Raw genomic sequence first — 24,830 nt, 5'->3', positions numbered from 1 at the left:
AAGAAATGAGCTACTAAATGCATCGCACCTCATGACTCCAGGGACGTTTTTTCACTTGTCAAGGAAACTCTGCTTCGTCGTGTTGGTCGATACCGTTCTTTACAGTTGAACGCAAAAGCGAACTTGAAAAGCGTGAGAAGTTCGAAGGCAATATAGTAAAATTTTTTTATATTTCTTCTACATTTGAAATATGGTTCTCCATAAATGAGCAGGAGATCAGATGTAATCTGTTGCATTGTCACTTCTAAAAACATTAATACATGTAAAATGCGTTAAAATGACAGAAGGGCAGGTTATATTTTTGATATGTACAGTAAAACTACTTGACGTTGTGTTTTGATATCGTACTTTGGTTCAGTTTACTTGCAGGAATTTTTTTTGGGATGGTGAACTACTTCCAGGAATTTCTTTTTTAGCAGTTTTCCTTTGTAGGAATTTTTTTTTTTTTTTGGAATTGGCATCTTTTTATTTGGCATTCACCCAAAGAAACGCAGGTTGCTGTAATAGCTCGAACTTTGACCACAACCGGACTCGTCGTCTATCAAGGACGAAAATGAGCAATGAGCCATAAATGCAACCGAAAATATATAGAAACTGCAAAATATGACATCGCGGAAGAAGAAATACACTTTCTAGTATCGAGCAAACCACTCCAAACCAAGAACGCACATTGCTATTTATAACCATTTGCGTCATTGTTTATAAATAGCAAGTTTAAAATAGCTATGTACACAGTGATGGCAAACAACCGTTGTTATTTTATGGTGCTCTTCTATCCGGATCTGACTGAGAAGGGTGAACTATTGCTCGCATTAATGGGGATGGTTCATTAAATGCCTATTTTGCAGGTGTTGGAACGGTAAGTGCTCATTCAAATATATTATAGCCGTGCAGTGTTGAAGATAACTATTATGGCCAGCCTTGCACTAAAGTGAAAGCATGATTTTCTCTACCGGCTCTGATATCTCAGTTCTGTTTATGATATATAGTCTAGGACCTGCAAATTGAAAACACAGATACCTTGTTCCTCAGCTTTTACAATTCTCTTCTTCTCTTATCCAGCTCAATGTAGTGCCTGTCACGACATTTTATTGACAATGAAGATGAGATGCATCTTTGACAAACCTAGGATTTATAAAAAATGCAACTTTTGCGTAATTTTTCTGAACCAAAGGTGTTTTTCTCGCAAGTCGATTAGTAATTTAATGAAACATTATCGTCTGTGGTGGGTTTCAGATACACTTTGATATGAAATATTTATTGATTTTGTTTCGTATCCTTCGCATTCAGTTGACGCTGGCGTACCGAGGAAAGCGTGGCATAACACCTGAACGTTTCATTTTTTCGTTTGCGATCGGTGATCATCTACTAGGAATGAAATTAATTTTTATAGGGATAAGCCCATTAACACATGAGATTTTGTTTCCGAATAACAATTTAGTTTTATTCCACTAGAAATGAAACATAAACAATAAATTTATTTAAAATTTATTAACCTGTCCTTGCGTGACCACTGGCATTTTTGAAAAAAATATATTAAAACTCCCTATGTGTTTACTTCCGTCAACACTTGATTTTAAATTACCCAAGCTGGATTTTTTATGTATTGCAGTACATGTATAGAGCTTTGCTGAAGTATAATACTTGCTACAAATTTTGATGTACCAGGACACGATATTTGTCCGCAAAGTTTCCACAATTTCCAGTGTTAACGAAAATACTGAAAATAGGAATATTCGGACTTTGAAAACTGCATGTAAATAAAAATCCTCCAGCAATATTTTCATAAGATTGTATTCTTAGAAGGATGCCTCATTTAACTTCACTGAAAAGATCGTTTACATACGCTAAGCCGTCTTCCTTCCCGAGCGATTTGAAAATGCACCAAATCTCACCAAAATTTAACGCCGGCTGCGACGCGATCGGCGGCATTTCACATTATGCCGGAGTTCTCGAAAACGAAAAATCTTTGGAAAGTTTTACTGTTTTTTTCGTAAATAGTTCTCTAAAGGGATTCTTCTGACAAAATATGAGGAAATCTGAAATTTCAGTTTTGACCGCGAGTTCTCGCTGTTTAGCTCTTTAAGTTCTGTTATTCTTTGATTTACTCTTGCTCCCAGATCTCAAATTTCTGTTGCGCAACACGTTTCACTTCGAAGTCGTCTAATACTTCGTCGAGCCGCTCTTGAGCTGCGATCAAGATGTCCATTTTTGTTTCTAACCACATTCTTTCGCTTTGCAGCTGAGCTGGATTGGTTGAATCGGCGAGACAATTTTCTATTTTGTTTAGCTGTTTACACCAATCCCTTTGCGCGGACGACCTTTAATCTTGTTACAATTGTGTTTGATACCCTAGTCAGCCTCCGCCATTTTCGATGCCATCGAAATTATTAATATTACATGGTGAAGCGAAATCTTATTGCTTAACTGTAAGTTGTGTTCCTGAAAGTATGTTTCATTATCTTTAGTAGTTTCACAGTGATTTCGTTCATTTGACATGCTCCGAATAAAATATAATGACCAAACTCTTGCATATAAACAAAAAACAAAGGTGTGGCTGACTAGGGCCCTTTAAAGGTCTGCTTTTGTTTCATTAATGGTTGGCTGGCTTCAGCACTCAAGATCGTCTACTGTTTTTTTCCCGACGTAAGTTACGTACACAGCTGAGTTGCGTGTTAAAGAGTTTTTACTGTAGCGGGCGAAGCTCGAGATAACTTGAACTCCAATGTTGACAAGAACGTGAAAGCATTTACTAGAACTCCAACAGACCAGTCCTCCTTTCTTGATATATAAATTTAATGGCTTGATGGAATTACGTAAAAACTGAGAAGAAAATTATAATTAAACCTTGATTACAATACATTCCACAAGAAAGATTAATTGATCACTCGTACGGCGAATCTATGTTACGAAACACGTGCTTGAAATGTAACAAAATAGACAACAAATCACTACGGATGCAAGATAGACAAAAAACGTCATGATACCTCTTTCTCCTCTCCTGTACCTTAAATAAACGCTTTGATTCTTTCACTCTTTCTAAAAAAATGTGTCTGTCTATTTCGAAAACGACGGGAAAACTAAACTGCAACACGATCCTATATCTTCTGAACTCACAAAACGGAAATTACGCAAACAAGATGCCTATACTGGCATTTACGCGTGATGCTGTGTCTGATTCATTTATTCCAATTGTATGCTTCGCAGATTGATAAAACTATCCTTGCTAATGGAATAGTTTGAGTCACGATGATCGCGTTATGTTGTTTCCCTTGTGTAACGTTTCTTATGGTTGTAACGGAAATTTCGGAAATTCCATTACAATAAAGTAAGCTTATCAATGACCTCTTTTCAGTCCCATCGTGGTTTTAGAACTGTCAAACAAAGCACGATTCCTTCGCCAGGAACTCTCCAATTTCCACCGTTTTAGATGTCGACTGCTTCTTAGAAGTTATTCTTTCGATTTACCCCTTCAAAATGGTTAATGTATTCCGTTTGAAAACGGCACACTTGAGTTCACAGCATGTTAACAATATGGCAGCCACAAATTTAATCCGATTTTAATGAATAACTCAAATGATGCTTTGACGTCACACAGGTAGGGGTGAGTGGGTCCCCTCCCTTGCGATTTAAGCGACAAGAATGGATTTGATTGGCCTGCTTTTGTTGACGACAATGAGAACAATACATCCCTACTAGGAGAGGAGAGAGTTTAATGAATAAATTAATGTGCAGATTTCAAGCTATCATGAAAAACTATGATACGAAGCCCGTTTTTAGACAAGGTATGCCCCTCGAGGCACCCGCGTAACAAGCTAATCATTAACATTAGGCTTTCTCTTTAGCTGTGATGTCCTTCATAATAACGGCTGTGTTTAAAGCCACCATCGGCTTGCTCGTGAATAAAGGAAGAGATAAGGCAGCAGAAAAGTTGAAGGATGGCGACGTTACAGATCAGAAATTCCATGGCTTGATCGTGCGTGAAATCGACGATATCAAGTCGCAGTTGAAGGGCTTGGCAAGAAAAGATTTGTTAGCAAGCATCAGCTTCTTTAAAGAAGGAATCGAGTTGCTGTATGAAGTGTTTGGTAAGGCAAGGTCCAGAAGGGAGCACGGCACGATAAAGGAAGAAGCAGCAGCTGGAACAGCTAGTGCTGAAGCAGTTTCTCTGGCAAAAGGAACGGGAAGACTGGAGCTTACTGACCTGGATGAGTCAGCTATGAGGGAGCTTGCCAATGCAAAAGACAGATTTAAAGATGCCCGCAGAAAAGCGACAGAAGCATTCGCTAATGAAGCTTTGGAGTTGTCTGATCGCGTACTGGCCATGCAATATCGAGTAATGTCGACAATATTGGAGACAGTAGACAATCCCGAGATCGCATTAGCAGCGTGTAGAGTGTGCATTGAAGAGCTACACAGTCTGTCAGCTGTTAAGGAATGTTTTACTGTCGAGCTTAAAAGAGGCTTCTGGGCTCGGTTTAGTAAAGAAGAACGAAGGGCGATCATTTCCGCCACTTGTCATGTAAATCGCACCATCTACGATGTTATTCTGAAGGCCAGTTTTAGCAACAACCCGCTGTACGACTGGCCTTGTCTTGATACCGGGGAAGAGAAAGTGGATCTGCTCTTTGATGGAAGAGTTTCTAAAGTGTTGCAGAAACAAGGTATGGAGCACTGCTGTGTCACACCATGGTTATTTGGTCGGGAGGGTGAAAAGGAGCACAAGCTGAAGTATCCTATGGGTATCGCTACAAACGCAGATAAACAGTTTATTATAACAGACGATTCGGATGGAAGTGTGAAAGTGTTTGACAGCAGCGGAAAGTTTGTTTTCCAATTTCACCCTGAACTTAATAACACTGAGACGGGCTTACAGGTTTTTGATGTCGCTACTGATGTGAACAATAGCAACATCTATCTACTGGTCGGGTCGAGGTATGGGGCTAAGCGGGAAGTTCAGGTATTCAGTCGTACCGCTGACCTACTACACAGGTTTCCTGTGAGGGGAGGGGGCTGGGACAGACTGGCAGTCACCAATAACAAAGTGCTGGTAGGACCCCTGGGACGGATTGTACATGTGTACGAGCATGAGGGGAGATATGTACACAGCTTTGGAGAAAGGATACTGCAGGATGCAAATGATATCACTGCTGGTCCTGATGGCCAGGTCATGATACTGGATGGTTCCTGTGTGTTCATATTCACCGAAGATGGTAAACAGCAGCGTAAATTCAACATTAACACCAAAGTAGATGACTACAGGCGCATTGCATGTCATCCATCGGGTGAATTTGTTGTCGTCGCTGGATATCAATGGGAACGAGGAACAGAGCACCTGTACATGTGTGTGGCAATATACACTAAAGATGGTGAGTTCGTGAGGAGAATAGTAGTAACTGAAGAGAATAATTTTTATATAGCCGGGATTACAGTGAGCATGGAGGGTCACATTGCTGTGGCTGTTAAAGGTGACCGTAATGGCAAGGTAGTTGTTCTTTAGAGTTAGTGATTCTGAAACACAAATCAACATTTTCTAGTGAAAACTAAAACGAAGGAAGTTTCACGAAAACAATTAACTAATTATTCTTCGCGACAATTCAGGATTATCAAGTGACTATGAAGACAGCCATTTAACTGCTTAGCTTTCGACTCTAACAGTAACTACGTTTACTGATGTTTTAACTTTTGTTGTTGTTTTTTTCTTAGAGCTTGTAATGTATAATTCAATATCATTTGTGATGAAGAAAACTTACGAAAATATACAAGTTTTAAAATAGCATATATAAAGAGGGTAGGTTTTAATATTGAGGGTGTATTCTTTTAGAACAATTCTGTTTATTCTTATTGTGGTTCAGGAATAACAGAATACGCAGAATTTTATTTCTACAAAGAATGCAATTCTGCCTATTCCTATCTACTCCTTCTATTCCTATAACAGCATAGTCCTAAAAGAATGCTCCCGAGTCATCTTCACACTCAGTGTAATCCAGTTATTAATCTTATTAGAATGGTGAGATGGCAATTAAGGTTTATAGTTAGAAACTTTTCATTTCATAAAGTTTGCCTGGCCTTAATTGTTGTAGAATTGCTCAAAGGTTTTTTTTTATACAAACGGTTCGTTATTTTGCTGCTATGCAGTAATGTTGCTGTTATTTTAAACTCATCGAGGAGCCTTGAAAATAACCAATCAAGGAGCACAACTTTTAATAATTATTACCTGCCCTTGTTTTTTACCTGTTATATAACAAAGGATGCCGGAATTTCTCATTTTTTAAAGCTCTTTTTCTTTAAGTTATCTTGATCCTGATAAATGATTATATTTTTGACAAACTATTTTCATGGAAACTGATAAATTATTTTCCTTACTAAGTAATTTGAAGTATTGTCAAAATTATAGTTGATTTTCATCTGCTTACAAGTATGAGTAGTGAAAAAGTTTCCCAGGACTAGATTGACAGCTCCACATGCAACTATTATCCTGGCCAATAAGACATTAGCGACACTTGACTGTTTTGGCAATCTTTTCCCCATCTTACTTTGCTTCAACAACATCGACATCTTTCCCACAAGTCGCTCAATAACATAGTCTCCCCCTCCCTCTCTGTTCAATGTTGAGAATTTACACTTGTTGATTTGTCTTTGTTCGTGGCCATTGTAATGGAGAGAGAATGCATAGGAGTAAAATCATGTCTGCATATCGGCCCAAATAAGGCCTCCGTTCCAAACAATTTGGCCAGGATAATTTGTATAATGAAAATATACCTGCATTGTGGGACAATTGAATCAGATCCTTGGGTGTTAATGATTTGATTTCAAAATACATTTCCATGCAGTTGATACAAAATTTATATTTTATTAAAAACTGGATCATTGTATAATGCAATTCGAGCAACTTGATTGGCTTAGCGGCCATGGTATATGAGCCATTATACCATGCTCAAGAAATAGCGACCATTAAATTGTCTTGTAATAATTCTTGCAATCCGAAATCAGCAAAATCTAGCAGTATTTCTTGATTGTTTTTAATAAGACAATTATTCCACTCGCTTGGATATGAGATGATTATAGACAACTTGGCATTACACACACCCTTGGCTATCTATCATCTCATATCCAACGCGCGTTGTCAAATATAATTTGTGAACTCTTATTTTCTTATTTTTATTCCCCACAAAAATGTACTCACTTATACAGTTATCACTAGTGACCGGTGCTTGTAAATTTTATACAGTTTGTAGTATTAGAGAATCATTTATTTGAGTAATGTGGCTTTCTTAAGAGCTGGAAAGAATTTTAAGACCACATGACCTAATTTCTGTTGAGACAAAATGATTTTAAAATAGATGTAATTAAACCACTGGTCAGAAATATTAACTTTTATTGAAGTGTTTTTACTGGTTTATGATCTTATGTAATCACTGTGTATACTAATGAACACTGATATTGGCCTTAAGTCAACACTTATAGTCTAGGAAGAGGTCATGTCAGCTCTCAAGAGAGTTTAGGAAAACTGTAGTGTTTGAGCTGACAAACATTGAAGTTCTCCCAAACCTACTGTGGTTATATTGTGTAATTTAACAACTCATACAAGTTTGTAAATTGAACAGTTTTTGTTGTTACAATAAAGGTTTACTGGTATATTTGTTTTGAAGTATTACAGGGGAAGTTATTTGGCATAAAAATTCCCATTTTATTTTCCTGGTTTTAATTTCACATAAATTCAAGTTTTTTTCTCAAGATTGAAATATTTTCTTTACTGTCAACTTCATAGACTGCTCCTCTGACAACCTGCTGTGTAGTAGGGTGTAAAAGATTCCTCGCTGTCTTTACCGAAATACTGTGTAAATGATTTCTGAAACAGTCTCATCCCAGCGGCTTCACTTGCGTTCAATAACATCTGAACTATCACACATCAACATTTCATGCACAGACGGTAAAGTTAGAACCACATGAGTGAAGCAAGGTTAATATGGACACCCGCTTTTTTTTTTTCTTCACTGAGAAGCCATGAAGTGAAACAGATGCGATGCCAGTGTATTGTCTTGTACAAGTTTATTCTCGGAAAGGTCAACATGGTTTCTAGGAATCAGCAATGTTCAGGTGACAATGAGATCATGACCAAGTCGCGTGGGTTGGTCTGAGAAAGAAAGACTTCAATTTGGAAAAAAATGGCATACATTGCTTTGTATTTTACTGCTTTTTACAATAATTGTTGCTTAATTATCTCACAAAAAAATACCCCGCTACCCCAAATTTTCTTTTTGGATTCCATCAGCCCATACTAAGATAAGCTTTTTCCACATAGTCACAAGGTATGCAAAAATACTTTGTTAATTGTAGGCACCATAGTTAAACGTAGAAAATAAGAAGGTCCTTTAAGATAAGGTTTTCACTTTTAGAGGGCAAAGCTGATAAGTTGTTTGTGAGTCTGAGTTTACTAAATCATTTCAGTTATCATTTCCTAAAAACTAGGTTTGAAGTTTTTTTTTAGGTCAAGTATGTCTCGATTTCAAACGGTAAAACACAAACGGTAAACAGAGACTGATCAACACTGTGTGTCTGTTTTTGCAGTTTGAATACGCGACATACTAAGTGTTCCTGTATTGACATCACAGCCCTATTATCCCCAGTCTCCCATCTTGCGCTGTATTGTACCCAACCAGAAGTAAAATTTGATGCTTTTATATGCCTCAAAAGCGGAGAAGAAAAATTGATAAGGAATCTATTTTTCTACTTTCTTATGAGAACATGAAGATTTGATGAAGCAAGTAATATTTTTTTGTCAAATATACTGTAAAGGTTCACACAATTGCTGATGGACCATAATATGGTGAAAGTAATAATACAAAAAAATTCAAAAATGTAAGAATTCAATAAACCATTTCCGAGTTGCTGTGAACCTCACTAGGAACACGAGGCTAAGTGCAAAACTTTTCATATGAAAATAAGTTTTGTTTGCATATGAATGAAAACTAATTTTCATAACAAAAACTTTGCGCTTAGCCTTGCTTTCATAATGAGGTTCAAAGCATCTCGGAAATGGCCAATTGTTTCTTTACTTTTATACTTTATTCAGATGTTCAAGCAAATTCACCCCTCCATCCTTTAAAAGCCAGAGGGATTTTATTTCTTACAGGGGCATATAATTCATGGTAAGGTGAGGGTGACTATATGGAAGGTTAGGGATAGGGTTATGTGGGTGACTATATGGTACCTTACCATGAGTTACTTGCCCTTGCAGGGACATCTTCAGAGGAATTAGTCTGGCAGGGGTGTTACAACCTTTCTAAACATCTTAATAATGATCAGAACCTAATTCCTCGCTACAACGTTAACATCTCTACTTAATCAAGCATACAACTCATGAGATTAAAGAAAATGATCACCAGTGAAAGAAAGTCTTGATGATAAAACAAATTCACCAAATGCATGTTGACACTGTGGCTTCTTTAAAGATACAGCTTTATACAAATAGCGGTAGGCCATTTTCGAGTTGCTTTGAACCTCATTAAGAAAGTGAGGCTTTGTACATTGCTTTTATGATGAAATTAGTTTACATTCATATGCAAACAAAAATAATTTTTATATGAAATTTTGCCCTTAGCCTCACTTCAAATAAGGAGGTTCATTTAGCAACTCGGAAATGGCCCATTGAACTGCAAAAGCTGCCCACTTTACAGTTTTTGCTGCCAACATCTTTCCTAACTTGAAAAACCCTCTTAAAGCATTAGCTTTTAAAAGGTAATAAGTGGAAAAGAGTTGCAAGTAGGGGACAAAAAAGGTGCCACTATCACCTTGTTGAACAAGACCAAACACAGAGTCAACACAGAGTCAACTGCTTGATTGTCTCTGCACCGTAGCTCCATTGACAGTCGACCGTCTCAGTGATGGTGGTTTGTTTAGGAATGGTGTCCATGTTCCTTGTATGGAACGATTCTTCTTGTGCCAAAATTGTCTTATCTTTTGTACTTTTACTCCTGATTCATGCCTTAATCTTACAACCCATTCTTCAATCTCATCTGGAGTTTTGTTCTTCACTTCCACTATTTTACTGTTGCCATTCACTAAAACACAAAAGTAGATAAATACAAAAAAATTTGGAAGTGATATAGTTGAACTGCAAGCCTTTGCAGTAATGTCTGCATCTTAAAGGGGAAGTATCATGGGGTTTTAATAATTATAATAATAATAATAATAATGATAATAATAATAATAATAATAATAATAATAATAATAATAATAATGATAATAATCTGTTCTAGCGCATTTTGGAAACAAAAATGAGAGAACTTGAAAAAAATTAGCCCAACATTTTTCAAGTTTCAATCCATACCAGCCTACTCTGTCTCTGGCCAGAGGCACTAATTGGCAGTTTTATTGCACTGGGGCGATAAAAATTATTATAATAAACTTGACAATAAATATTATTTCTTTGTTTCTGCTGACAGACAAACATTTTTGGGTTTTGAAATGACAGCAAATTTGCATAATACTTCCCCTTTAAGCAGCATTCTTTCATCCCCAGTTTAAATTTATGTATTTCAAGTATTTCACTTCCATGTCTTCACCTCTTGGTATGACATAAGCAAAAGTCAAGCAGTCTCAAGCAGCCTTAATGGTTTTTATTCAACACCAATTATATTGATCAGCATGACTAAGATAAGTACAAAACACAGCCACACTTGATTTCATATGCATTTTTGTTGTGTATCCACTCAGTTGAAAAAAGTTGTCCTGTGCAAACTTTCAATATAATATTTATTGTAAACAATGCAACCTGGTGAAATAATAGGATAATTTAATTGGCATGTGCATATTTCGTGTCTTTTTCTTTGTCTGCGAATATGCGCATTTTAAGCCCTAAAAACTGCACATACTTTTATTTTCTAACAACATGAAGATAAATAAGCTGATAGGTCAAACTTAAGTGACAACGTTTTTACAACCAAGTGTACCCAGCAGACCAGAAGGGTGAGACGAGACATCTGTACTACCCAGGGGGGAGGAGGAATGGCGCAGTGGTGAGAGCACTCGCCTCCCACTAATGTGGCCTGGGTTTGATTCCCAGACTCGGTGTCATATATGGGTTGAGTTTGTTGTTCGTTCTCGTCCTTGCTCTGAGAGGTTTTTCTCCGGGTACTCTGTTTTCCCCTCTCATCAGAAACCAACATTTCTAAATAGCAATTCGCTCTGGATAGTGACCCCAATTAGTGCTCTGCGCTAAATACATTGACACCTAAATAAAGTGATATTTTTTTATGCAGAAAAACCACAATAAATAATAATAATAATAATAATAATCATTTCTTAAGCGCAAATTCAACTGAAGTTTTCAAATGCGCTTTACAAATGGTATTAATTAAACAATATAATTTATATAGTGTTAAAAAGTAAACTGTAACAGCATAAAAATTAGATCATAAACATCATGCTAACTAATTCTGTTAAAAATTAAAAATCGTATAAAAGTTATTCTAAAGGACTAATCGAGATATGCTCTTCTAAAAAGGAGAGTCTTAAGTTTCCGTTTAAAAATGTTAAGACTGTGTTCCTTCCTGAGTTCTAGAGGTAGTCCATTCCACAATCGAGGAGCCGCAGTAGCGAAGGCTCGGTCCCCGAGGGTGGGCAGCGTTTTAACTGCCAGTGGTTTGAGCGTATAGTTATCATTGGATCTCAAACCATAACTGGAGTTCGGCTTCAATGTGATTAAGTCCCGTATATATTTTGGGGCGGTGCCATGGAGAGCTTTATGTGATTAAAATTATTTTGAAATAAATTCTATGTTTAATATTTAGCCAATGAAGTTCAGTTAATAATGGGGTGATATGACAGTATCTAGGAGCTCTAAAAATTAGTCTTGCCGCTGAATTCTGTAGGCGTTGTAGTTTATAAACAAGGCTGTTTGGTAGCCCATACAACAGAGAATTGCAATAATCCAAGCGACTAGTGATGAATGCGTGTATTAAGGTCTCCGTGGTTTCTCGGCTTAAAAACTTCCTAATGCGGCTAATATTGTGGAGATAGTAGAAACCAGCTTTGCAGATCTTCAATATGTGGGTATTCATGGTAAAATGGCTGTCAAACCATGCACCAAGATTCTTTATCGCTTCACAGCTAGAAGGAACCACAGAGTCTCCGACAACTAGACTGTCAATCGTCACTTTCTGTAGCTGTGCTCTGGTGCCAATAAGAATAAATTGAGTCTTGTCATCATTGATCTTGAGCTTGTCTTTGATCATCCACTTCCGGATATCCCGTATGCAGGCTTCCATTGCAGTAACAGCCGCATCTTGAGTCGTACTATCACTCGGTCGAAAAGAAAGGTATAGCTGCGTATCATCAGCATAGCAGTGCACTGTAGGCAGATGTTTACTGACGATTTCAGACAATTGACTCATGTAGATAGAAAACAATAATGGGCCTAGGCAGGAACCCTGCGGTACACCAAAGTCGATGTCAAACTTGTCAGATCTTACACCGTCAATTACCACTTGTTGGAATCTGTCTGACAGATAGGAGCGAAACCACTCCAATGCAGTTCCACTGAACCCAAACTTATCCTCAAGACGCTTAAGCAATACCGTATGGTCAATCGTATCGAACGCAGCGCTCAAGTCCAGGAAAACCAATAGCGTTACATGTTGACTATTCATGTTAAGTAGGATGTCATTACGAACACGGAGTAACGCGGTCTCGGTACTGTGGAACTGCCGATAGGCTGATTGCATCTCAGGAAAGAGCCCGCATGACATAATATGGGAAACAGTCTGTTGGATAACCGCCTTTTCTGTGAGCTTAGACAAGAACTGGAGGTTGCTAACAGGCCGATAGTTCTTCTTTTCAGGTTCCAGACCAGATTTCTTTAGCTTGGGTTTCACTAGCGCCCCTTTCCACATGTCCGGGAAGTGGCCTTTTTCAAGCGAGAGATTTATCATAGATGATATAGTGGGTGACAGTTCATCAAGACACTCCTTAACAATGCTAGTTGGAATAGGGTCAATTTCACACGACTTTGCAGGTGAATTCGTGATGAGCTTCCTTACTGATTGTAACGGGAGGGCCTCGAACTTAGATAAGGGAGTTCCAGTGAAAGTCGTAGACCTGACTGGCTCTGCATGTAAGTCCGCGGTTGTCTCACTTGCATCTAGTTCGGCACGAATACTCGTGATTTTCCGGACAAAAAACTGACCAAAGTCATTAGCTAAACTGGCAGAGCTGGAATGAGGAGGATAGAGTTCGTCAGAGCGTCCTCCCAGGAGGCGATTGACTGCATTAAAGAGACGCCGTTGGTCAGTACTATTCTCGTTAATGAAGTCCGTATAGTAATCCCTCTTGGCCTGCTCAATTATATGATTTGCATGATTTCTTGCCTGAGTGAATGCAATTCTATCTGACTCAAGACCAGTTCTCCTCCAGATGCGCTCACATTTTCGACGTTCCCTTTTTGCTGCCTTGATGGTGTCACTGAACCAAGGAACGCGTGGTCTCACCGTGATAGTTTTCTTGATAATAGGAGCATGCTTGTCCAACAGATCGGAGCAAACGGAGTTATAGCGAGAGACAAGATCGTCTAGTTCCCGTGGTTCTTCGCAGCATAGGGCAGATTGCTTTAGATCTTCTTTGAAAGCATTGATATCTATTGCCTTTATCTCCCTGTACGATATTTCCTTTACTGACAACATCGGTTTGCGTAACGTTAAGTTGCATAACACTGTGCAGTGGTCAGAGAGGTAACAATCCGATATCGGCGTAGTTTCCACCAGAGCATTGACCTCGCGTGTGATAATTAGATCAAGTGTATGGCCAAATCGGTGGGTGGGTGTCTTCACATGCTGAACTAGCCCCAAAGAGTCGAGGAGATCCAGGAACTTGAGCGCATCAGGATCATTCGGGATGTCCACGTGAATATTTATGTCCCCGGTTATTAGGAGGGGCTCAGGTGTTAAAATCATCGACTCCATATAATCAGCAAACTCTTCAATAAATGTCGAGACGTTGATAGGGTGGACTCTAGAGTAAGGCGTCCGATACACGACTACTAGCCTGAATTTGTCTGTTCCAGAGGACACCAGATACTCCGCGAACTCAAACGACGTCCTTTCTCCAGCGGTAATACTGACTAGCGATAATGTTGATCTGTAAATTACCGCAATACCGCCTCCAGATCGCCTTATTCGCGGATGGTCGGCAAAGCCATAGCCAGGAGGGGTACACTCCACTCTTACAGCTGCTTGATCGCCTGAAATCCATGATTCTGTTATAGTGCATAAGTCGACCTTTTCCTGACATAAATAGTCCTGCAAGACAGCGGTTTTATTGCAGACGGATTGGGCATTCCAGGTACGGAATCTCAATGACTTGTAATTATTCAGGTTCTTATTGACGCGTGTTAAGTACGAAAGGTTTCGAAGGTTTGCTGTATTTTGATGGCGGTCAGTGTTTTGAGGGCTATGACAATCAGTGGCCCTGACAATGCTATGGCCACGAACAATGGAGTTGATTGATTGAGTCGTCACAGGCCCTGGGTTTAATTTGAAAACCAAATCACCCATCAATTCCGCACGAAACACTGCAGTTGAGTTGTTGTAGTAAAGGCATGGGCATTTTTGTCGTTTGATCTTTCCTTCGCACTTAAACGTAGGCCTGCTCACCGAAAACAATGGTTCATTAGGTGTAGGTGTAGTGTCATTGTTCGAGGAAATACCAACTCCAAGCAAGAACGACGGCGAGATCGTTGATGGATTGAGAAAAAGCTCTCTTGCTGCCTCACCAGTTTGTGCATTTTGAATCCAACTGGCTCCTGAGATAGAAGGACCTCTTAGAAAAAGCCTGTCATCTGAAATTTTGTGGAAACAGCATGATACGAGGAGCCAGACGCCCAGAGAGGCGGAGATACTAGAGAGACGTCTGCTCCTCATTAGTATTAGTAATCTGTGTTTAAAGGGGTTAATATGCACAAAGAATGATAACAGAAAATTCTCCCTTCAATAGGCCAGGTGTATTAAAGAGAGTAAGGTCATTTTTAAAGCCACTTGAAGACAATATTTGATTAGACATCCATTAAGCTTAATTAACTTACGAAATCAACTTACGAAAATTTGCAACGATCCTGGGGTGTTTCCCATTTCGTTCTCTGACGTAAATTGTAACTTCAGGATTGTTCTTTGCAAACTCCACGATCTCCTTGTCAATATAATGTATTCCCTGAGAGAAACACACGAGGTGATGCCGGTCAAAAGAGCTTCGCAAAAAGACAAAATCCTTTTCAACAGTTAATGCATTACCTTATTCCTCTGCTGCTTCCTCCGCGTTTACAGTAATTAAAAACTAGCCGCTGTAACGGACGAACAAATCGACCGAATACTCTGTTAGGGATTCCAACCTGCGCCATATTGAAATTTAGAAATTAGTTCCCAGATCCTTTTGAAGTACGTTCTTCATGTGAGAGGCTTGGAGTTGACAACAGACAGGCACCCCAGGAGGACCCCCAGGAGATTTGCTTTGTGGCCACAGCCCTCCTTTGGCGAACTCGTGTATGTATGCTTACAATAAAATAAATTCTCCTTAATAAGACTCCTGCAAATGTAAATCCACAGACGAGACATATATTACCGCAACTTGCAAATATCAATCGCAAAAATAGCACTGAATCTAGAAAATTAACTTACATTTACACATTACCTAGGCAAAGGTAGTTACAGCTTGCTTGTAAGACAGTCGGTAGGTTTTCTTCGTTTAATTCCTGAATGAAAGCTGATATTAACTCAGTCGACGATCTTCAACGCAGCTTTCATATTTCCGACGATACCAGATGAATGGAAACAGCATTTCTGGGGGTACTGGCATTCATAAAACTCGGTACTGTCGGTAGAGGGTCTTTGTCCAAGGAAACAATGCAACGACATACACCACGCCCAAACCACTACCTTTGGGATCAGATCCAGTCATGGGCTTGAGCCCCCATCAAGCATGGCTGTTTTCACTTTACTAATATCACCATTTTTGCTTTCTTTCATAGGAATAATGGAGGAAGAGAACTTGACGTATATCGGTTAGTGAATTTTGTTCAAATGACGCCGGTAAAATGAAATGTCCCATGGCTCTCCCCAAGATTAGGACAGCTCTTTCAGTTTAAAGAGCCTGTTCACAGTTTAAATTCAGCTTTGCACTGTACAAGATATCAAAGATGTTGTATACCAACAATTTTGGGGGCTGGTCACAGGATAAAGTAACCATGGAGGAAAACTGGATATGCTATTAATTTTAGTAAGGAAACGAGAAAGAACTAAAACGTTTAAAAACCCTTAATTGAAATTAAAGCTCCTGACACCTTATAGTTTTCGAAAATTGTTAGGTTGCCCTTAAGGGGGAGTTACACCTGAATGTCATTTTTCCGCCACTTGACATGGCTTTAATGGAAATATCTCGTTCGAGTTTCAAGCAATCCAAAAACTCTATCATCATATCGTGAATCTGTGTTGTGGAGTATTTTGTGAATTTTTGGGTATATTTGGGAGGAGGAGTTTTTCTAGAAAGAGAAGTAAGAAATATTAAAGATCTAGTGAAGTTTTAAAATTGGAATTTGTAGTTAATAATTAATAGATGGATACCAAGTTAGTCCACTAGCAACCTGAGGTGCTCTTGCGTGTGTATCAATTGTCTGTTAATGTTCCAAAAATCATTTTCTTTCCTCTATCCCTTCTTAAAACCTCTTCAAATTTCATTCAAATTTAGGTGTATTGCCCCCTTAACATGCTGATCATAGTTTCATAAGAAAATGAGTCACCTAACTCGTTCCTGAGTTACAACCACGTAAAGCTAGAATTAGGGGTGTCTTTAAATGGTTATACTGTTGCTATCAGGGTGATTTTTATGCCGAGAAAACGACCATAACTTGTTCACCAATGATTAGGCATTTGTTTCATTCATTATTGTTGTGTCAACTGATAAAGAGTGGCAGTATTGATCTGTTAAAGTATAAATGTTGGAAACCAATGCTAGCCACCTTAAAAATCACCTCGGGTTGGTCTTTGCCATTACTGATGCAGTCATTCTAGTATTGGACTGATATCAAGAATTGGCAACCCTCTAAAATACTCAATTAGCACTGGCACCGATAGTTTACTGTTCTATTCTATTGTCTACTCATAGAGGAGGACTGCTACAAGCCGTGTGCTGGGGAAGCCGTGCGCAAATGTTTCAAGGAAGACGAGTTTAGGATTGAGCTTCCTTTCATGGATTACAACAAAAACAACGCAGGCTACCACGAGTACGCCAAGTGCTTTGAAGACGAGGCTGTTACCTGTGATACGCCCATCTTAAAACACTTTATCGCTGTTTTGTGCTCGTTTCAGCGGCATATACAAGAAGTACATGGCAATTGTGAAGAGAGGGTTGAACAACTCAAGCCTAAACTGTAAACGGGCTCTTTCATGGTTTCTGGCAGCATTTTGGCTGAGGAAGGACAGAGCCCATTTCCCTCAAAGTAGTTTATCATCTACTGTATTTAATTGAATACCGAAACTTTAGCTACAGTGTGACTTTCGGGTAACATTTGCTGCATATGAGTTTATAAATTGTTGGCACTTTATTACTATCATTATAATGAAGATTTTCCTTTACTGCACTGTATGATTGGTTCGCGAAACTCGCGCCACTTTCTCAACCAATGAGAAGCAAACCCCAAATCACTCGTGACTTGTTCGTGCGCGTTTTCCCGCGCTTGGTGCCGCCCATGCTATATGTATTTGCTTTGCATTCTGATTGGATCATTTAACGTCTGCAAAAGGGTAAGCATACTAACTGTCTGCTTGTGCCAATTTTGACCCTCTATTACTACTAACTCCACTTAAAACAAAACTGCTACTGAGCAGTACTTTCTAGTGATTTTGCTTATTATGCTGTCCAAGGTGGTTCTAACTTTGGAGTCCGTAGTTGAAATTCTAACGTGTGACCATTCAAATGAAAGCTGCTGAGCAGTACTTTCCTGTGGTGCTGTTTATTATGCTGTACAAGGTGATTCTAAAGCTACTGAGCAGTACTTTGCTGTAATATTGTCTATTTTATTCTATTTATCAAGATAAAATCCTAAAGTGTGACCTTTCAAATTTAAGCTACTTACTGAGCACTTCTTTGAATGTTGACGTTTTGTTCCTTTTTCCCAAGTTATTAAAATTATGTTATTCCGAATCATGTCTTTGCATTCGGAGGGAAACAGTTAATGAGCTTTACGTAATTTATTTATTTGTAATATTACATATTTTTTCTCTTTACTTTTACAGAGAATGAGAGTGACGCGTAAATGATGCTTGCCAAGAGTTTTTCCAGCATAAAACCAGACGCCTCCAGAAATACAAGGTTACGTCAACAGCACAAATCATACGTCAGTTTAGACGAACTTCATTCAGAGACTTTACACAAATAATAATAAAACAATCGCAAAGAGCAGAAAAGACAAACGCCAACACGGCTTGCTTTTGTGGGGTGAATAAAGTTTTTTTGAAGAACAAATCCCACGAAAACTAGTCAAAAAAGTTTGCGATTTCTGTTCTACTAAAATAGAACATAGAGCCAAGCCAGCAGGATTGAGGAATAAAGTTCATTTTGCGAACATCAATGCCAATCAGTGGCTAAACGCAGACGTCGAGAACATAAAACTGCCTCGGAATCAAGTCGAGGGTGCTTGTGTCCATGGAGTGAAAATTACGTCAACAAACAACTTCGTCTCTTCTTAGACGCTCTTCGATTTTTTCTTTCTGCTTTCTTAAAGCCTCTCTAAAGGGAAAGCTATCAGATATACTGGCAAATTCAAGTTTTTATCACCAAAATAAGTAGCGTTGTTTGCTACAAAAACTCTTCGACGGTCAAAAAGAACAAAGTAACACGGCATTTGTTAGCATAAACTGGTTCGCTCTCCTTGTTAATCATGACCATAAGATTTGGAAAAAGTTAAGGTTATTAGACCTCAAACAAACAAACAACTGTTTTCATATGGGGTGAAAAATATGGAAACAATTTCATCTCTTTAGTAAAGATAATTACATGTAAACGACGAACGTATGCAAGGAACTGTAAATATGTTCAATTCAAAGATTAAAAGTAAAAAATATATATTTAACTACAAGGGTGTCTAAAAATGCACCTTGTCTCTCGACATACATAACGAATATATTTACATTTAAATAAAAGAAAGAAAATAAAAGAAACTTTCCAAGCATTGATTGTTTACTCTGTTTACTCAACACCTAAGTAGTACCCAGATCTCAGACGGCCTACATTTGGGCATTGACAAGAGAGGAGACTGGGTGTGATAGTTTTTCAGTACATTCAGTATTTATGAAAACTGGTTTAACCTGTTTTCTCGTCCACTCATGTTCAACAGGCCTTTAGCAAACGAGATTTTGCGAAGTGTTTGTTAATTCATACTGCTCGTATTATTTTTCAACGGTTGCCGTTCTGAATGTAGCCATCATAAATCTCAACAAGAGAGTGGATTCCAGTTTTTTTTTTTTAACTTGGGGAAACGAAGAAATGAGCCCCATGTACGTTGACTCAAATTTGATGGTGGGCAAACGTGCGTGAAACAAGTGATAATCTTTTGGAAAACGCTGAAATTCACATATGTCAAGAGAGGATGAAGGCTCTCTTGCATATGTATATTAAATGCCCGTTAAGATCGAAAACATTTCACTAGAAACAATCACTTGGCATACCGTTATTTTATTTATTTTTTTTTTTTCAAACATATGCCTTTACGATGCCTATCCGTTTTCATCGCTACGGATGGAAGGCCTAACCACAGAACTGAAAATTTACTTAGAAATGTTTTAAACGTCTAAGTGTGAACTGGGCCTTATTTAAAACCCTTTCAGATTGTGTGTTAAAACTAAACGGTGATTTTTGATGAGTTCTCATCGAGATTTATCTGCGATTTTCAGTCCATCGAGAAGGACGTTATCCTTTAAAGGAAGACAATTCCATCTTTTATTGCAGACGGATGTATCTTGTCCAGAGAAAAAGAGGAAGCGATCAGTGTGGGGCCATGCCTGTGTCATTTGAGGATTTTCTGAACAGAACACGTAATGAAAGCGATGAAAGAGCCAGTGCTTCTTTTATGGATACGTCCTTCACAGAGAGGTGTTGTTAACCAACTGAGTACCACGCTAGGACACATTCCAGCAAGATGTTGTATTTGAATGGATAATATGTTAACCGTTACAATTAACGGATCTTGTACAAGGAAGTTGTAATATTACGCTTGTCATGAAAATAAGGCGGCTTATGCAAGTTTAAACCTCTACCTTTTTATCCAAAACAGATTCATCACGTTATAATTCGTATCAGCCAGTTTTTATTTATTTATTTTTTTTAATGTGGCGGCCAATTTTAAGAAGCGATCAGTTTTATATTTCAACTGTTGATAAAACAGATGATTAACTTTTCTTCTGATAATGGCAATCATTTCTCGTTTTATGAAACCGTACTGTTTTAAAATTTAAGATCCTAACAGTGCATGCGTTCATAACAAAGGGCGTCGTTGAGTCTGGATTTAAGGATCTTTGGTTACATATTGACGATAATGAGATGCATAGTACCGAGAGCCACCACGTAACGCTATGGACAGCCATCTAAAAAGTAAAATGAATGAAAGCGAATTTCCACTCAATAGACTGCGGGCGTGTGAGGCTCGCGCTCGCGCTTCGCGCACGCGAATCCACGCTTACGGCGCTTCGCGCCTTTGTAAGAGAAAAAACGACTGTTTTGCAGTCTAACTGCCTTTGACTAGCGCGATACGGAAATGATCAAATTACTGAAGATTTTGAATGAATGAAAGTAACTCTCAGTTCCACTTCTAAAGCACTAAGTTTGCCTTCATATGTTTGTAATAATCATCTGTTCCTGTACCTCAGGACGGTTGATGGCTGCTTTAATTGTTGCTTTTTAAGGGAATATTGGTTCCATCAAGACAGCTTAATGTGGACTGTCGTATTTACCACGGTGTCTAAATGGCGGCAAGAAAATTAAGGATAATTCACACAGCGAGTTTTTAATGTCTTTTCAAATAGTTGAATGTTATGATGACACTTATGCTTGTCTTTATTCACTAAAGAATGTTATCTTCATGGAAATGGTTGTGTAAAGATGCAATAGATTGTTAGTGCTTATCCGTTAATGCATTTATTTTCTAGAAAAATGATTGTCCAATGATGCAATTGGTTGTCAAAAGTATCGAGTAATGGCGACAATACTGGAGACAGTGGACGATCCCGAGATCGCATTAGCAGCGTGTAGAGTGTGCATTGAAGAGCTACACAGTCTGTCAGCTGTTAAGGAATGTTTTACTGTCGAGCTTAAAAGAGGCTTCTGGGCTCGGTTTAGTAAAGACGAACGAAGGGCGATTATTTCCGCCACTTGTCATGTGAATCGCACCATCTACGATGTTATTCTGATGGTCAGTTTTGGCAACAACCAGCTGTCCGCAAACAACTGGCCTTGTGTTGATACCGGGGAAGAGAAGGTGGATCCGCTCGGTGATGGAAGAGTTTCTAAAGTGTTGCAGAAACAAGGTATGGAGCACTGCTGTGTCACACCATGGTCATTTGGTGAGGAGGGTGAAGAGGAGCACAAGCTGACGTTTCCTATCGGTATCGCTACAAACGCAGATGGACAGTTTATTGTGGCAGACTATTCGGATAACAGTGTGAAAGTGTTTGACAGCAGCGGAAAGTTTGTTCTCCAATTTCACCCTGAACGCAATGACACTGAGACGGGCTTACGTGTTTTTGATGTCGCCAATGATGTGAACAATTGCAACATCTATGTACTGGTCAGGCTGGGGAGGCCTGGGGCTGAGCTTGAAGTTCAGGTATTCATTCAGACCGCTGACCTACTACACAAGTTTCCTGTGAGGGGAGAGGACTGGGGCAGACTGGCAGTCACCAATAACAAAGTGCTGGTACTGACAGATAAGACTGTGCATGTGTACGAGCATGAGGGGAGATATGTACACAGCTTTGGAGAAGGGATACTGAAGAATGCACATGATATCACTGCTGGTCCTGATGGCCAGATCATGACACTGAATGGTTCCTGTGTGTTCATATTCACCGAAGATGGTAAACAGCAGCGTGAATTCAACATTAACAACAAAGAAGATGAGTACTGGCGCATTGCATGTCATCCGTCAGGGGAATTTGTTGTCGTCGCTGGAGAGGAACGAGGAACAGAGCACCTGTGTGTGGCAATATACACTAAAAATGGTGAGTTCGTGAGGAGAATAGTAGTAGCTGAAGAGAAGATATTATATATGGCCGGGATTACAGTGAGCATGGAGGGTCACATTGCTGTGGCTGTTAAAGGTGACCGTAATGTCAAGGTAATTGTTCTTTAGAGTTAGTGATTCTGAAACACAAATCAACATTTTTTTAGTGAAAACTAAAACGGAGGAAAAATCATGAAAACAATTAACTCATCTTTCTTTGCGACAATTCAGGTTATCAAGTGACTATGAAGACAGCCATTACTGCTTAGCTTTCGACTGTAACATGTAACTACGTTTACTGATGTTTTAACTTTTGTCTTTGTTTTTTTGGGGGCTTGTAATGTATAATTCAATATCATTTGTGATGAAGAAAACTTACGAAAATATACAAGTTTTAAAGTAGCATAAAGAGTGTAGGTATATTGAGGGTGTATTCTTTTAGGACAATTCTGGTTATTCTTATGATGGTCCAGGAATAACGGAATACACAGAATTTTTTTCTGCAACTGAAAGAATGCAATTCTGCCTATTCCCAGGGGAAAAGCCAGGGGAGGGTTCCAGGGGTTCCGGAACCCCCCCTCTCGCGTCAAGGAACCCCCTCTCCTATTTTTAACAGTGATTTTATCCCAGCAAGAGTGTAATGGACTCTCGACATCTGGACCGAGCGGTTCGATCTGGCGGTCACTACCGCGGCAAATGTAGGTGTTGTGTCCTCCATCTCGCGCCGGATCAATCAGCAGCAGCACCGCGACAATGTACCAGCACAGACACCATCTGATTACTGTTAGAGGACAGTTGCTATTCCCCTTCTAGACCATCTGCAATCATAGATGAAAACATACTTTAATCTTACTAATGATGCTGCCTTGTCCCGCCTCTTTAATCTTCTTCCTGAGCTGGTAGCCGTCGGAGACAGAAAACCTGACATTGAAGCAGCGTTGGGGTTTTATGAGATCGACCTTCCTTCTCCTCATGTGGTTAATGTTGAGCTCCTGCGATGGAGCAGAAAGTGGTGCAGCACTGAGGATGCCGACCTTCCCACCAGTGCAGTTCAGACACTCCCAGCATGCGATCGAGAGTTCTTTTCTAACATCCACACCTTGATCCGCATTTTGTGCACGTTGCCAATAACGTCAGCTGAATGTGAGCGCTCATTCAGTACACTAAGAAGGTTAAAACATACCTGAGGTCGACCATGTTAAGCGAGCGAGAGCCTGGGCTGGCGTTGATGAACATCAATTACCACCGAGACATAAATATCGAGGAAGTGATAAACACGTTCGCTCAACGGCAACCAAGACGTCTTCTGTTTGTGTAGCGTTAACGCCAAAGTCTTGTACGTAAGTAATGTAAGGATTTTAGACCAACCGTTTTCGTTGGAACCAATTTGGAACCCCCCCTCCTCGAAATCCTGGCTACGCCCCTGTATTCCTATCTACTCCTTGTATTCCTATTACCAAATAGTCCCAAAAGAATGCTCCCCGAGCCATCTTCACACTCAGTTTAATCCAGTTATTAATCTTATTAGAATGGTGAGATGGCAATTAAGGGTTATAGTTAGAACCTTTTTATTTTATAAAGTTTGCCTGGCCTTAATTGTTGTAGCTGTTCAAAGGGTTTTTTTTATAAAAACGGTTAGTTATTTTGCTACTATGCAGTAATGTTGCTGTTATTTTTAAAAACTCATCAAGGAGCCTTGAAAATAACGAATCAAGGAGCTCAACTTCTGCCCATGTTTTTTACCTGTTATATGGCAAAGGATGCCGGAATTTCTTTTTTTTTTTTAAAGCTCTTTCTCTTTAAGCTATTTGATCCTGATTATAAATGATTATATTTTTGACAAACTATTTTCATGGAAACTGGTGAATTATTTTCCTTACTAAATAATTTGAAGTATTGTTAAAATTATACTTGATTTTTGTCTGCTTACAAGTATGAGTAGTGAAAAAGTTTCCCAGGACTAGATTGACAGCTCCACATGCAACTATGATCCTGGCCAATAAGACATTTGTGACACTTGACTGTTTTGGCAATTTTTCCCATTTTACTTTGCTTCAACAACATCGACATCTTCCCTATAAGTCGCTCATTAACATAATGTCTCCCTCCCCCCTCTGTTCAATGTTGAGGATTTACACTTGTTGATTTGTCTTTGTTCGTGGCCATTTGTAATGGATGGAGAATGCATAGGAGTAAAATCATGTCTGCATATCGGCCCAAGTAAGGCCTCCGTTCCAAACAATTTGGCCAGGATTGTATAATGAAAATATACCTGCATTGTGGGGCAGTTGAATCAGACCCTTGGGTGCCAATGATTTGATTTTAAAATACATGTCCATGCAGTTGATATATAATAATAATAATAATAATAATAATAATATATAATGATTTTTATTCTCCACAAAAATGTACTCACTTATACAGTTATCACTAGTGACCGGTGCTTGTAATACAGTTTGTCGCAAGAGAATCATTTAGTTGAGTAATGTGGCTTTCTTAAGAGCTGTAAAGAATTTTGAGACCACATGATCTCATTTCTTTTGAAACAAAAATGATTCTTAAATTGATG

General features: G+C 38.9%; 2 protein-coding genes across 2 annotated transcripts; one reads left to right on the top strand and one right to left on the bottom strand.

Moving 5' to 3' along the window:
• Positions 1-3,850: 3,850 nt before the first annotated feature.
• LOC146483040 (uncharacterized) lies at positions 3,851-5,500 on the top strand. Its single transcript, XM_085106171.1, has one exon. It carries the CDS (start codon positions 3,851-3,853, stop codon positions 5,498-5,500), a length of 1,650 nt encoding a protein of 549 aa, XP_084962297.1.
• A 2,537-nt stretch (positions 5,501-8,037) lies between these two features.
• Positions 8,038-15,391, bottom strand: LOC146483039 (uncharacterized). Its single transcript, XM_085106260.1, has 3 exons — positions 15,285-15,391; positions 15,093-15,204; positions 8,038-10,064 (listed from the first exon to the last, which is right to left on the bottom strand). The coding sequence occupies exons 1-3, from the start codon at positions 15,389-15,391 to the stop codon at positions 10,062-10,064; spliced, it is 222 nt and encodes a 73-aa protein (XP_084962386.1). The 3' UTR covers positions 8,038-10,061.
• Positions 15,392-24,830: the final 9,439 nt, after the last annotated feature.

Source organism: Pavona decussata, unplaced genomic scaffold, assembly GCF_977016875.1.
Source record: "Pavona decussata unplaced genomic scaffold, jaPavDecu1.1 SCAFFOLD_40, whole genome shotgun sequence".
Taxonomy (NCBI): Eukaryota; Metazoa; Cnidaria; class Anthozoa; order Scleractinia; family Agariciidae; genus Pavona; species Pavona decussata.
This window is presented reverse-complemented; position numbering and strand designations above follow the sequence as displayed.